At 34.5% G+C, this 14,933-nt stretch overlaps 1 protein-coding gene across 1 annotated transcript; it reads right to left on the bottom strand.

Annotated features, from left to right (window-relative positions):
• Window positions 1-2,495: 2,495 nt before the first annotated feature.
• LOC126974700 (tubulin-specific chaperone E) lies at window positions 2,496-14,744 on the bottom strand. Its single transcript, XM_050822281.1, has 7 exons — window positions 14,288-14,744; window positions 12,821-12,927; window positions 10,930-11,109; window positions 8,476-8,887; window positions 6,977-7,108; window positions 4,420-4,576; window positions 2,496-3,532 (listed from the first exon to the last, which is right to left on the bottom strand). Exons 1-7 carry the CDS (start codon window positions 14,633-14,635, stop codon window positions 3,219-3,221), a joined length of 1,650 nt encoding a protein of 549 aa, XP_050678238.1. The 5' UTR covers window positions 14,636-14,744; the 3' UTR covers window positions 2,496-3,218.
• Window positions 14,745-14,933: the final 189 nt, after the last annotated feature.

Genomic DNA, 14,933 nt, shown 5'->3' with positions numbered 1-14,933 from the left:
GTAGGTACTTAAGATTTCGATACCTACACGGGGATTGGGACAGGACAGGAAAGCTCATAAATTTATAAATTATTATATTTTAATTCGATATTATCGCTATATAATTATAAATTCTGAAAACATACCTTCCAAATGATAGGTACTGTTTTAAACTTAAACTATTTTAATTATAAATCGAGTTACTAAGACCGTTAGATATAAATGATATAAAAAAACGAAATCTTAGCCGCCTTGGCTAAATACTACGCTGATGTTCATCGCTGTACGCTGATCCTTAATTCCTACTCGTCCTTGGTTCTGCAATTTTAAAGTTACACACAAAGTACAGTCAGGGCTAGAGCAGGCGTTCTTCAGGCTAAGCTGCATTTAAGAGACAGCTCTGTTTGTGAGTTTGGACTTCCACTCACATATTTTAGCTGCCCTCGACTGTTTTCTTCTCTATGGCCTCCTTCCGCCTGATATCCCCCGCCCTACTGCTTTCTAATCCTTAGTCTCCTTTGTTAATTCCCCTTTTATTTATATTTTATGTTCGTTAGTTAACCAAAATAATATCAAACTTTAGTTTGTTTGTCTTTTATCCATCTAACCATTTGTAGTATGGATCCTGCATTTATCAATTCCATATAGCTACATACGATACACAAAATATAAACGAAATCGGTGCACTAATTAGGTGAAAATGTAGACTTTTAATTTTGAGAATTTGAAGGACAATAGGCCTTGTGACCCAATTCTACAGCGCGTTCAATGAACTTTGAACTTCAAAAAGCGATGTTGCCGTCCCGCGCGCTTCAAGTTCAAAGTCACTGTTCGTTTGTCGGACAGAACAGAAGCGACGTTGCCTTGTTTCTTTATCAATTCTCGCGGTGACTTCAAACGCGTCGGACGGTCCTGAAGCGAAAGAACACGAAAGGGCATAGGGTAAGGCAAAATCAATCGATAAAAAGTTTCTTTTAAAGGGTATATATAATACCCGATACACAAAAAGCTATTTAATTTTAAATTGTTAGCACACAGTGTTTCTAGAGATATCATAAACACTACGCAGTAAGTATTTAAAAGTCTTTTGTTTAAGTAGTTAACAGCTGATAATAATTATAAACAAATCAGAAATAAACAATAACGTTTTTAAATGTCTAACATGTTTTGTGTAACTTACCCGATGCTACTCAGGATTTTTTTAAATGGACAAATGAGCGTACGTCTCATCTGATGTTAATTGATCACCGCCACCCACTTTCTCTTACAACACCAAAGGAATCACAGGAGAGTTGCCGGGCTTCTAAAAAGGTGTACAGGCTTTTTTTAAAGATATCCATGTCAAGGAAGAATGTTCTTTGAAAACGGCACTGTAAAGGAACGCTAGACATTATATCTTAATTTGTGGCGAGTGGTACGTAAGTGGAATTCGGCGGCAGGAATCAGGTCAAGCAGCTCTTCGGAACACTCCCAGCAACGCCAATTGATCTAACCGTTGACAGAGCACTGGATCCTCGACAAATCGAACAGCTATGCGTTGCACGCGGTCAATAGGTTTGAGCTGATATTGGGGTGCGTCAGACCAGAGATGACAGCAATACATACAGTATGCGGTGTTCCTGCGCTTTTGAAGAGCGCTAGAATGAAGGTCGGTCGTAATGTCGTCATAGGATGACAGCATGAATCTCCCACACCAAAAAACCCTTGTAGTAACTCACAAAACAGTAGTTTCGTAAGTTTAATCGTACAAAAAATTCTTTTTTAAAAGTTCAACCAATTTATATTTTGTTAAAATTGTTAAAACATTCGAATAACACAAAAATACTTGTATCCTAGCCTTGGGAGGTTAAAAGGGAATTAAAAGTTTTGGTTGCTAAATAAGTGTGAAAAAGTATCGATAAACTATAATAATTGTAAGGTAATTAAAGAAATTTTATTTGTAATTTTGAGTCATTCCAGAGGTCAATGTACGTTATCTGTACGGTACTGTTTACTCTTAGTACATTTACTTAAGTATTCATTTACCTTGATAAATTTCACTTTTTCAGTTTAATAATTAATTTTGCGAAACTTCTGTGGACTAGTATTACTTATATTATTATTAATTTCATAGATATGCCATCCATACTGTATATTGTGTGTGTCTTTTGTGTTTTAGTTACATGAACAGTGTTCTTTGCGGTGAGTCTCAGCAGTAACAAATTATTTTGTTTCTGACCGTGACCTTATTAGTTCACAAAGCGTGCTTCATATAGCTGAGTTTATTTAAAATTCAAATATTTTTATTCAAAATACGATGTGACATCACTTATTAAAAGTCAAAAAAACTACTACCCATTCCAAAATGAAGCCTCAGGCCTAAGAATGGGCGCAACAAACTCAGCGGGCTTTATTATATAGCTATTAATATACACTCGTCATTGGCGAAATATAAAAGGAAACGTCATCAACCCAAACAATAATAATAATAACAAATGTCCAGACAGATACCGTGTGGCTAGTTAATAAAACAAGTATTCAAAATACATAGGATATATATTTATTTCTGAATTTAAAAACGCAGTTAATACAGGTACAATTTCTCATTAATACTCAGGATGACAGAGACACTAACGATACGCTAATCGCGGGGTGCGCAGAGATAGTAAGCGGGAAGGCGGGCGCGGACCTGTCGACGCTTGCGCTTTACTAACAAAAAGTTGCGATGATGCATCCATACATCATTTATTTGCGATCAAAAATTATGTGCGACCCGACTTGAGCCAATATGTTGATATTAATTTAGTAGAACGCGATTGTCGCGAGGCAGCCGATCCAGCTTTAACAACCCGCGGCAGCTAGACAGACTAGTTCATTCTTGTAAACCAAATTAGCATTATTAGAAATAATTAAAATTTCTAGCAACTTGAGACTTGTATACTAGTCTTCAATACCTTTTTCTAGTATCAAAACGGTAAATTTCATTATCAATTACGCATTCGCTGCGAGAGCCAACTCAGCAAAAGTACAACTGAGAGAAACCGCCGTTGATGCGGTCTCAAAAACCGACAGCGAGCGATTGGCCCCGCGGCAAGTTCGAGCGCGGTCGATGGTTTGCCGCGCGTAATTTCTACGCACCTTTAATGTCTCACCAGTAATACTGTATACAAAGCATAAACATTTAAATAATTTAATATTACGCGTCAGTAAATTTTTATAGCTTGATTTAGTGTTGCTATAGCACTTGTTAAATCTCCCGTCTATCTGAATCTCACAATGATTACGTCCCCGTTGTTTATAGAAAAATATGATAAATCTTTCATAACGTTATTCAATTCTTCACTTGCACCTTTTGAATTTTCGCTTTGTAAGTGTAATGTTAATTTGCCATTATTACTTTTGGAGAATAATCTTTGCGCGAGTGTTACAAGCTTTTGAACGGCCATTGACGAAGGGAATTTCTTCTTGAAAGACTTTCCATTTTCATCTTTTAGTGTAATTTCTACGAGTTGAGATGTAAGAGTGGTAGTTTTCTGTTGTGTAACTAGTAGGCTGTCCTCTGGAATACCATATTCTAGAAAGAAAAATATGATTATAACATTTATATACATGTCCTTGTTTTTTGAACCGGAGCTAAGGTGCAATTACACTTTGAATATTCACTGTTAACTGTAAACGCACCTTTGTGTATGCTGTTTCTAATATTTTTACTTGATAATAAGGGACGAGAGGAGCAGATAGTTCAGCTGTTAGTAATCTATACGCAGTGCCCATAATGTAGTGGCGCTCAGGATTTTTGATAAACCGAAAAATTCTGAGCGGCACTACATTTGTGCTCATCACCTTGAGACATGAGACGTTAAGTCTCAGTTGCCCAGTTATGTCACTAGCTACGGCGCCCTTAAAACCGAAACACAATAATGCTTACACATTACTGCACACAGTAGAAAAGGGTACCGTTGTCTAGGCGGCATCCTGTGTAAAGGAGCCACTCGTAAACGCTCACCTAACGGCCATTCCCAATATTCAGTCTATCTCCTGTTGTGGCCTACTTGAGATAAAAAATCGTAACTATCGTTGACTTTTCTGTCCCACTAAACTTAACGACCGTAACTCATCTTATCCTACACGCTGTTGTCAATGGGACGACGTATAGCTTATCAGCGATAGAAGATTGTATGGAAAAAGCAACAGTGAACTGGCGATAAGAATGACTTATCGGGTATATTTGGACAGCTTCAGATTATTGACAGCTAATTACTGACAGTAGAAGGTAGTAATTTATCTCAATCTGTTGATAGTATATTGGGAACAGCCGCTAGTCGCCTCTTGCGACATCCTTGGGCCTGGGACTTCCCTATTTTTATGATCCCACATGGCAAGCGAGTGCCTGTTATTGGTTTTATATAACCTATAGTTAAGCTGTATTATGATTGAAAGGTCTTATCTACAAAAACATACTGTCAATTAGCTTCTGAAATCGGCCATGTTCTAAATCAAATGCAATTCTCGTCGTCTCATCAGTCTGGGCCAGCTTCCACTCCGCTCCATATCTTTTTATGTAGTCATATTCGGCGCCACGGCGTTGTTCCCGGGTTATTGTTGATCCGTTCAATTCCTGGAATAAGAAACTCCAGTAGGGTAGTTGACAACTTATTATTACGTTGAAGTCTTATAAAGAAAATATTACCTTAAATTCATAGTCAATAACAACTTAACATGGATATAAATATAATAATACATTTACCATAGTAATGTATATTTTTTTAAACACCATCAGAAAGTAGAGATTTCAACGAACAATAAGCACACAATCTTAATTATTATTTAAGAAAGCTTATATTTTGACGTGCAAATGGGAGTCGGTGCATATACCCTATATGCTTGATTTTTAAAAATACTTAAAATTGATTTTTTACATCCTAAAAGCTATCAAAAATATCAAATTATTGGTAAAAACAATCTTATTGAATTAGAAAATAAGTATTCTTTTCCGGCAACAATTTTCGGCTATTCAAACGCGGCATTTTGCGCGGAGTTTCTGTGACGTCAGAATCTATATTGCACAAATAAATGTATGGCCGGTTTTTTCTTTCGGTTACACTGCGAAAACTACTAATCCAATCGGAATATTTCTTGTAACATTAGATGCAGCGTATTTCGGAGAACGTTTTAGTTACGTTGGTGATTACTTATCTGAACCTGTATTTTTTTGAGTTAGAAATATACCTATAAATTTGCAATGCAACTAATTCAGTCAATGACATTTTTATTAAATCACATATTGTGATAATTCATACAAATAGTGGGTGCGAAGTATTGCGAGGTCAGCACTTGTCTTGTATAAACAATTTTGTAATAATTCTGGTGAAATATATTAAATTTAATAACATTTTGTGATTTATACAATACTTATTAATAAGGGCGTGATAGCTAGTGAAATTACTGGGCAAATGAGACTTAGCATCTTATGTCTCAAGGTGACGAGCGCAGTTGTGGTGCCGCTCAGTATTTTTGGGTCTTTCAAGAATCCTGAGCTGCACTGCATTAGAATGGGCAGAGCGTATCAATACATCAGCTGAACGTCCTGCTCGTATCATCCATTATTGTCATAAACAAATAAATTGACCAAACGCAAACACTTACTTAATAGTACTTTCTGGTGCCTATGTCCAAAAATACTTTGAAAAGTGCACGAGATAAAGTATTTTTCCAAGTTCCAAGAGACTCAACTATGTGGTGAGAGACAGACAACAGAGTGGCACGAATTGTCGGGGACCTAGTGCTTTGTGAACGACTAGATAGCTTGTTCGTAGGGACGTCGCTTCATTGTTTGTCTTCGACGGCATTGATCACGGGGGATGTTCCGATGAGCTGTTTGACTGTGGCACATTCGTCAGGCCTTCCTCAGTGCGATTTTCAAGGAACTTTCTTCCACGTATAACAAAGCTGTGGAATGAGCTTCATTGTGCGGTGTTTCCAGGACAATACGACATGGGCATTGGGTACTGTCAAAAGAAGCGCGTATACTTTTTTAAAGGGCCGGTCGCTCTTGTGATTCCTCTGATATTGCAGGAGAATGGCGGTGATCACTTAACATCACATGACCGATCGTTGGTTCTCTCTTCCATAAAAAAATTAATGAGAAGAGATAGTATCTGCAACAAATAGATAGGTACTACGTAGTAAAATCAATCTAATATGTTAGTTTCACTGTGGTAGAGATTGTTCTGAAAACACTTCTAGATATTTCCGATTAAATATTAATTATTATAATATTGTTATCCTTATTTTTTTTTTTATGAAAATAAGGGACAAGACTAGCAGGACGTTCAGCTGATGGTAATTGATACGCCCTGCCCATTACAATGCAGTGCCGCTCAGGATTCTTGAAACCCCCAAAAATTCTGAGCGGCACTACAACTGCACTCGTCACCTTGAGACAAGATGTTAAGTCTCATTTGCTCAGTAGTTTTTACTTTAATTTTTACTTTAATCACTTTTAATTTTTACTGCTAAAAATTAAAAGTGATTCTAATTAATTTAACATAGTTAAAATTTGTTCCTTGTCAATCGGCATATCCATCGAAACATCTATAATATGAATAACTTGAAACTTTCCAAGACCACAGATTCTCCAGAGAAGCTCCATTCCCAAGCCGAGGCACTTGGCCCGTGGGGCCCAGAGGCGCAGTGAATGTACAAAGTACTATCTTCTCGCCTCAATAGGGCTACTGGCAAACCAAGCGCTGGCAGCTATTTCGGTCAACGGATCATGCCTAGCTATCCAATATCGAAATGCTACCAGTATTCTTGGTATGCTTCCCCATAGCTATAGTTTTAATTTTATATCATCATAGTATTGTAAATATAGTTATAAGATGTGTTTAATACTAATTATATTAACATGCCTAACGCGGGTAAATACTTATTATAAAAAGTCTTTTGTATTTAACTACTATACGTTTTTTTTTTCTTTCAGTTTGGTAATTTTAAAATAGTGGTGTATATACTTTACCTGGAGTGTTCCAATCTTAGCGATAATCAGCTGCGAGTCTGTGTTATAATCTTCATTGTTCAGTACCGGATTCTTGAGGAAGTAAAGCTTTTTGAGGTTTTTTAATTTATTCAGTTCACTCACTGACCGCCACTGTGAAAGTAAAGTAAACCAATAATTAAATATTATTATTATAAAATCAAAAAATATTTTTATAGACTTTATTGGATATTTAATGAATTAGAAATTTCCCACCACAACTTTTCGCATTATTTTTATTTTTTCCCATTATTTTTAAGAAAAGATAAAAATTTAATTTTTATTTTTTCTAATATATAAAATATTGATAAAAATTTAATCGAAAATATCCTAATTGGGACGCATTTTGACAGCAAGTAAACAAAACTTTACGGTGACAAACACTGCAGTCTTTATTTTATTATTTTAATACGCCCCATAAATAACCCATATTCAAATTCAAATATTTTTATTCAAAATAGGATTTATAATCACTTATTGAACGTCAAAATCTACCACCCATTCAAAAGAGACTGCCTCAGACCTAAGAATGGGCGCAAGAAACTCAGCGGGCTTTTTTTTTTTATATAAAATTTGGATTACAATGTTATATCGTACAATAAACATTTATAATTAAAGAGCCTGAGGGTGTTCGCTTTAATCCCAGTCCGTGGTGTCATTAAGAAAATATTTTATGCTATAATAACCTTTCCCACACACACGTTTTTTAACAATTCTTTTAAATTTCGTAACACATTTGTTTTGTACATTTTCTGGGATCATATTGTAGAAGCATATACATCGCCCAACAAAAGACTTACTAACTCGACCCAACCGAGTAGTAGGCATAACAAGTTTATGTTTGTTCCTCGTGTTAACATTATGAATGTCACAGTTTCTAGAAAATTCTTCAATGTGCTTATGAACATACAAAACATTATCAAAAATGTATTGAGAAGCAACAGTCAAAATGTTTATTTCTTTAAATTTTTCTCTTAATGATTCTTTAGGACCTAGGTTATAAATCGCGCGAATAGTCCTCTTCTGCAGCACAAAGATAGTATTAATATCGGCCGCACTGCCCCATAACAATATACCATAGGACATAATACTATGAAAATAACTAAAGTATACTAATCTCGCGGTATCTATGTCAGTTAACCGTCTGATTTTCTTAACCGCATATGCTGCAGAACTAAGCCTATTCGCCAATCTTTCAATATGGGGGCCCCACTGCAATTTGCATAGGAATGTTTAATCATTTAAAGCAATTTAATTATTTAAAAAAATGCAATTTTTTATGTGTCTATTTCTATTTCGCGACTCCATCAGAATATTATCCATTATTATTAATAACACGCTAAACTTCGCTTCTACACGAGGCATATTAACAAGCTGTATATTCGCCAAACGCTGAACATTCAATTGAGATAACTTCAAATAGCTCCCCTCCTAAATGAACAAAAACACTTTACTGTTGATGAAAACTAAAAAAAACTTACGTCATTAATCCTATTGCGGTTCAAAAACAACACTTCCAAATTCTCAAACAGATCCACCTCCACATTGGCCAGTTCATCCTTGAACCTAATCTTCTGCAAATAACAGTCGTTCAAACTCAAAACCTTCAGATTCTTCATTCTCCCCAGATTCACCACCTCAGACCACGAGCTCAACGGATTCCCATCTAACCGTAGTATTGTCAAAGTGCCCAATGTATCTGGCGGCGTGATTTTATCTATTATGTTATAGGCTGCTATGATTTCCGTGATTTTTGGCCAGAGATGAGAGAGTGCAAGTATGTCAGACCATTCGTAGTTACAAACTGAAATGTTGAGTTTCTCCAGGTTTGAGAAGTTGCCTGATAGGTGTATGAGGGTGTCTTCGGGTATGTCTATTGCCATTCGGTTTTTGCTGAAATAAATTTTATTTTAATTATACTATTACATTTAAAAAAGGTATTAATTAAAAAAAAATGTACCTACGCACGCAAGAAGCTTTTTTTATTTTATGTAATAAAACAAAAAAATATTTCTCGTGGTTGCGTAATGCGGTTCGTTGGTAGAAAAATGAAATTATTATCATACGGCATTTTTTAATTATTTTTATATAATTAGAGAGATAATTTTATTTATAAGTATTTTAAAACTTGTATAAAAATTGAAATTTATTTAATTCTCGTCCATTGGTTGTGGTTCAGTAGACAAATGAGTTACAAGAGGCTTGGTAGCTGAATTATGATACAAATGGTCTAGTTGACCAGCTAACGTCAGGGTGTCGAATTTGCGTGACGGTGTATCGTATAAATTCACTCTGATATATTTTCCCTAACGAGCCAAAAGTAGTATAACTTCAATAAAAATGAAACATATTACATAATATTTCATTTTTATTTTAAATTATATATTACAACATTTATACATTTTAGTTTTTAAATTGTTAAAATTACTGTCTTATAAACGTAGTAAAAATTATGAATGCTGTGGTAGCTTATAAGTGAATTAACTCTTATCCATATTATTATTATATTTTAAGTTTAAGCATGTAAAAGTGTAATTTGTTAGTTGCCCAAATAAATATATAAATAAACATTGATATTTACAGACCACCACACTAGCGCCGAGTAAGTAACTAGTAAAAAGAGAATTGGAGAGGCAAAATGCTAGAATAATCAAATGGCAAAATCAGATATATCATTGTCTTAAAACTTTTTGGACAGACAACGAAATGTCCGAGTTATAAGTATAAACTTCACTAAGATTTTATTATTCGCTATAAAATGAACTCTCAAGATTTAAATGTTCTACAAATTAAATTTAAAAACAAAATTTATGAACGATGCGGGACTCGAACCTTTGGCGTTCCGTGCCAGCGCTCTTCCACCGAGCTAAGTAGCAGGTTATCATCTGTAACGTAGATCCTATAGAATATAGATGAAGCCACCCACAACCTGAGAGTTTGACAAATACATATCAAAATTTATGAACTTTACATCACTCGAACGATTCGCTCAGTGGAAGAGCGCTCGCGCCAAACGCGAGAGGTCGCGGGTTCGAGTCCCGTACCGTTAATAAATTTTATTTTTAAATTTAATTTGTGTTATCAATCCCAGAAGTAAGGGTTATCACTTTAAAAAATAACATAAAACTGTCATTTAAGTTCTTGTTCCTAGTATTAAAGACAGCTTCAGAAGTACTTTTAAAAGTTTCTCCCTACAATATTATATATTTAGTATTTGTAAAAATATAATATACAAATACGCTTAATTGTCATATTGTGTAATGAAATATCATTGACTGAATTATTTGCATAGTGAATAAATAGGTTTTTACAATTAAAAAATATATAAATTCCTTATATTAATCACTACCATATCATATACTAAAACCTTCGCCGAAACACGCTGCATTTTATGGTATAGGTATTATTTCGCAGTATAATCAAAGGAAACAAAAACATTTCTCCCGTTTATATGTATATATACACCTATTTATAGTTATGATAAAGATTAGATATTTCATGTTGAAAAATATTAGCAGGAAGTTCAGCTGATGGTGATTGATACGCCCTACCCATTACAGTGCCGTTCAGGATTCTTAAAAAACCCAAAAACTCTGAGCGGCACTACAATTGCGCTCGTCACCTTGAGACATAAGATGTTAAGTCTCATTTGCCCAGTAATTTCACTAGCTACGGCGCCCTTCAGACCGAAACACAGTAATGTTTACACATTACTGCTTCACGGCAGAAATAGGCGCCGTACCCATAATCTAGCCGGCTTATTGTGCAAAGGAGCCTCCCACTGATCCCGCAGAAAAAGGAAAAAGTCTAAAATAGTAACGCATTAAACAACAATATCAGTTGTACTATAATACTATCACAATGTAATAATTAAGATGCGTGAGACATTTCCACCACACTCATTTAGCATCATTTACATTAGATATATAAAGTACCTGACATCCAGTTCCCTCAAATTTGGGAGTTGAGCCGACAGCGTAATAATCTCGCGCCAATTAGAGAAAAGATTCTGCGAAACATCCAAGCTCTTCACATTCGGGCACAAGGAAGCCACGTCACCCGCCTTGCAGATGCTCTGGTCGCGAACGCATACCTCTTGAAGGCGGTCCATTTTTCTGCAATTCAAAGATAACCAACTGCAAGTTAGCCACACACGCCAAAGCTTCTGAATCACCGTACATTTTTTTATTACAGTACGAGACGAACAGGACGTTCAGCTGATGGTAATTGATACGCAATGCAGTGCCGCCAAGGATTCTTAAAAAACACAAAATTTCTGAGCGGCAGTACAAGCCGCGCTCTTCACGTCATGGACTGCTCTTGTTACACGTAGTTACTTTTTTCATATTATACACATTTATATTTATTTACTAGCTGACCCAGCAAACGTTGTATTGCCATATGAAGTAATACAAAAAAAAATTTTTTTTTGGGGTGTATAAAATAGATGACAACCGATTCTCAGACCTACCAAATATATCGTACTACAATAATTATTGTATTCGATTGCCATCTTGCAACCCTATAGCGGATTTGTAGATAGAACAGAATAATATAAAAATCTAGCTGTAGATCGTAGACAGGTGAAAATTTTAAGTTGTATGTATTTTTTAATGCTGAATCATAATAAAATAAAAATAAAAATGTGGGTGACCCTTATCATTGGGGGTATGAAAATTAGATTTTGGCCGATTCTCAGACCTACCCTATACACACAAATTTTCAACCTATCAATCATTAACTATTAGATAGCACCATTGCACAAATAGCGCAGGATGTTTGCAGATGATTCTGAAAGTGAAGAAATTTGAGAAATGCCTGAAGATAGGACATAGAGATGGTGATATGAGTGATCAAGAAATAAGTACTAGAAAGAGGGCTATTATTTGTAAATCTTGCAAAAAAAAACTGTTTCTTATCCTCATTATTTTGCAATTACTTATTTTTTGGCGTGCCAATCCAAAAAACATAATTCATAATGTTTGTACACTAGAGCAAGATGGAGGCATTGTAAATTTTTTTATTTTCTTAAATATTTTTAATTATTATTATAATTACGTGTTTTTGATTCAAATTCTATTAGAAATTAATAATTATGTCAGTCGAAAGTTGATAGTCTTGTTAAATTTTAAAACATGAGGTATGTACCCAAAATAAATGTATGTTGATTTTAAAAGTTCCTATTCGGCTTAAATCTGATTGTTTTGCAAGTAATAAATACTTTTCATGAATGTGTCTTTTCTATTTATCAAAACTATATGAATGTTTTTTTAAGCTACCTTATATAAATGTAAAATATTTATCAGGATAATAGTGGTAACCATATAAGTGACAGATGTCAGATAGAATAGAATAGGGTGTGGTTAATTGTTGTTGTGTTGCTCCACTTAATGTAACTACGAATTACTGAATAAAAAGATGTTTAGAGTTTTAAATGTATTATTCTATAACCTTTAAACACAACATTATAAATTGTTAACCCCACCCATAACTATACATTACCATTTGTCCAGAAATTTCACTAGCAACGGCACCTTTCAGACCAAAACACAATAATGCTTACGTATGCTGCTCACAGCAGAAAAAGACGCCATAGTCTAACACTATTCAAAAATAATTTTGGATACATAAATGTAACATGGCACTCCACATAATGAGGTTTATACTCAAAGTTTAAAAAAGTAATATCCTATGATTCTATGGATTTAAGAGACTCAATCCCTCTAATCTGAATCAGTAATAATTACACATTATATTATATACATATAAATACGTTCATGTTTTCAAATCAAATTTCGCCCCGCCAGCCAACCACTTTTCACTTACTGTTTTTGATGAATTTTCTCAAATCCAACCATTTCAATGAAGGGTGCTCCCATTTCTCGTTTCCATTCATTGATCACTGTTCTTCGGTGAGCAGCTATCAGCTCATCCTGGAAGTAATATTAATCTATACATAGTCTGGATATATTAACTGTTACAATTAACAAAAACTCAATAATTTTTTAATTTCAAATAATATTTGAATTTAGAACATTCTTAAATAATATTAAAACAGGGTGGGGTGATAAATTAAAGAACTGTTTTGCATTCAAGTTTCAGCCATTCATCCATGAGAAGACAGAGGTCTTTTAACTTTCAGCCTTTTATTTTCAAGTTTTGAAAGAAATTATATCAAGCATTTATATATCTAATCTATGTATGGAGCCAAATATAATTTTTCAAAACCTTTATCTATTGGGTATTAAAGAATATTTTTTATGATAAAGTGACAAGACACTTGATGGTAGTGGTGTGATGGTGGTGATGTTCATGCTCATTACTATACTGTCCCCCTCGGGATTCTTGATTGAACCCAAACTATGGAGTGGCATTATAATTACAGTTATCACTTTGAGGCATAAGATCATCAGTAGCCCTTTAATAGTTGGAAGAGCACTTGCACGGAACGGGAGAGGTTGTGGGTTCGAGTCCCGAATCGTTCATAAAGATATACTCATAGTACAGGCTATGCCTAATTTGGGGCAAGATAGTTTGTGTAGGAGTGTGTCAGTATTATTATTATTTAACCATAGACTATATTTTATACTAGCATATAGACAACCTGACATCTTGATAATATGTGACCAATTTTGTTATGTGAATGTGTGCTAACACACAATAGCTACTGCTAGTTAATAACAATCACTACAATATATTAAGTTACACAACCCATCAAATATGGAATGCAGTTTACAAACATAAATTTGATACAAATATTGATTTTATAAAGATTTTCTCTGACAGAAACCAACTAAGTAGAATAATATTAAAAAAATAAATACTTTAATATAATATGACAACCCATATAGCCCAATAGTTACTGACCCTGAGTAATAAACTAGAGGGTTCAAATCCCGGTAGATGCAATCATTTATATGATGAATATGGATGTTTATTTCCGAGTCATGGATGTTTATATGTATTTATGAATGTTTAAGTAAATATATTGTTTTCTTGTACCCAGAGTACAGGCATTGTCTAGTTTGTGGCAATATAATTGGGGCGTGGGGTGGGGCAATATATAAAAGTGTGTCAATTTTATTATTATATAGTTACAAGAAATATGAACTTATTGAGTAGGATCAATAGTATTAAAAGGTTTGTGCTCCAAATTAAGTGAAAGTTTCAACTTAAAACAAAAAACAAGTACCTACAAATGAAGAATAATTTAATGTGGGTGGAAAATCAAGGCTGCTTGAACTTTAACTGGGTGCTGTAAATTAAAGTGTATATATTTTTTTTTAAACTTACCTCTCGATCACCATAACATTGCTGAATAGCTTCAGAAGTAGTCTTCATAGGGGATATCTTGCTAGGACGAACAAAAGATCCAGCGCCGTTATTTATGGTCTTGAAATACTGAATACCATCGACGCATCCATCGTGCTTACCCCGGGAGATATTATCCCATTCAACACCATACCAAATACCATTGTAGCCCTGCACTTCTCCAATATATTTCACAGTTCCAAAATCATCATTACTTTTTATTCGACTACCAATCATCACTTGTATCTCACTGTCATCATTACCATTACAACTATCCATGGCGCCGTTACAAAATTTTGGTGCTATATTAATAGGCATAGCGCCCACCATTATTTATGTATTTTCGAAAAAAGAACTATTCGGCAAAAGAAAAACAGTTTGTGAGAATTGTGAAATCCGAAATTGCTACAGTTTACACTTTTGACTTTTGTCTGTTACCCTAGATCAGAGATCTGTCAAACAAGTAGGCGGATTATGAGTCACTCGGCTGGTGTCTACTAATACTTACTCACTGGCCTAAGGCCTTAATTTTTTATTTTAGATATGGGTGAAAAAGCTGTATGGAATAGCATTTAACTATATTTTTTTAACTTCTGGATAGGTAAATGAAGCATATGCAAAAAATGAA

The sequence above is a fragment of the Leptidea sinapis genome, chromosome 2 (genome assembly GCF_905404315.1).
Source record: "Leptidea sinapis chromosome 2, ilLepSina1.1, whole genome shotgun sequence".
NCBI lineage: Eukaryota > Metazoa > Arthropoda > Insecta > Lepidoptera > Pieridae > Leptidea > Leptidea sinapis.
The sequence above is the reverse complement of the archived record's forward strand: the minus strand, read 5'-3'. Positions and strand labels throughout refer to the sequence as shown.

What these genes read in the sequence shown, in the direction of transcription:
- LOC126974700 (XM_050822281.1), bottom strand. Translation starts at nt 14,635, where the DNA reads ATGGTGGGCGCTATGCCTATTAATATAGCACCAAAATTTTGTAACGGC. An exon ending in ACCGCAATAGGATTAATGAC is followed by an intron (nt 7,109 to 8,475) that starts GTAAGTTTTTTT and finishes TTACTTTCACAG; the next exon opens with TGGCGGTCAGTGAGTGAACT. An exon ending in ATTTCAGAAGCTAATTGACA is followed by an intron (nt 3,533 to 4,419) that starts GTATGTTTTTGT and finishes TTTTCTTTCTAG; the next exon opens with AATATGGTATTCCAGAGGAC.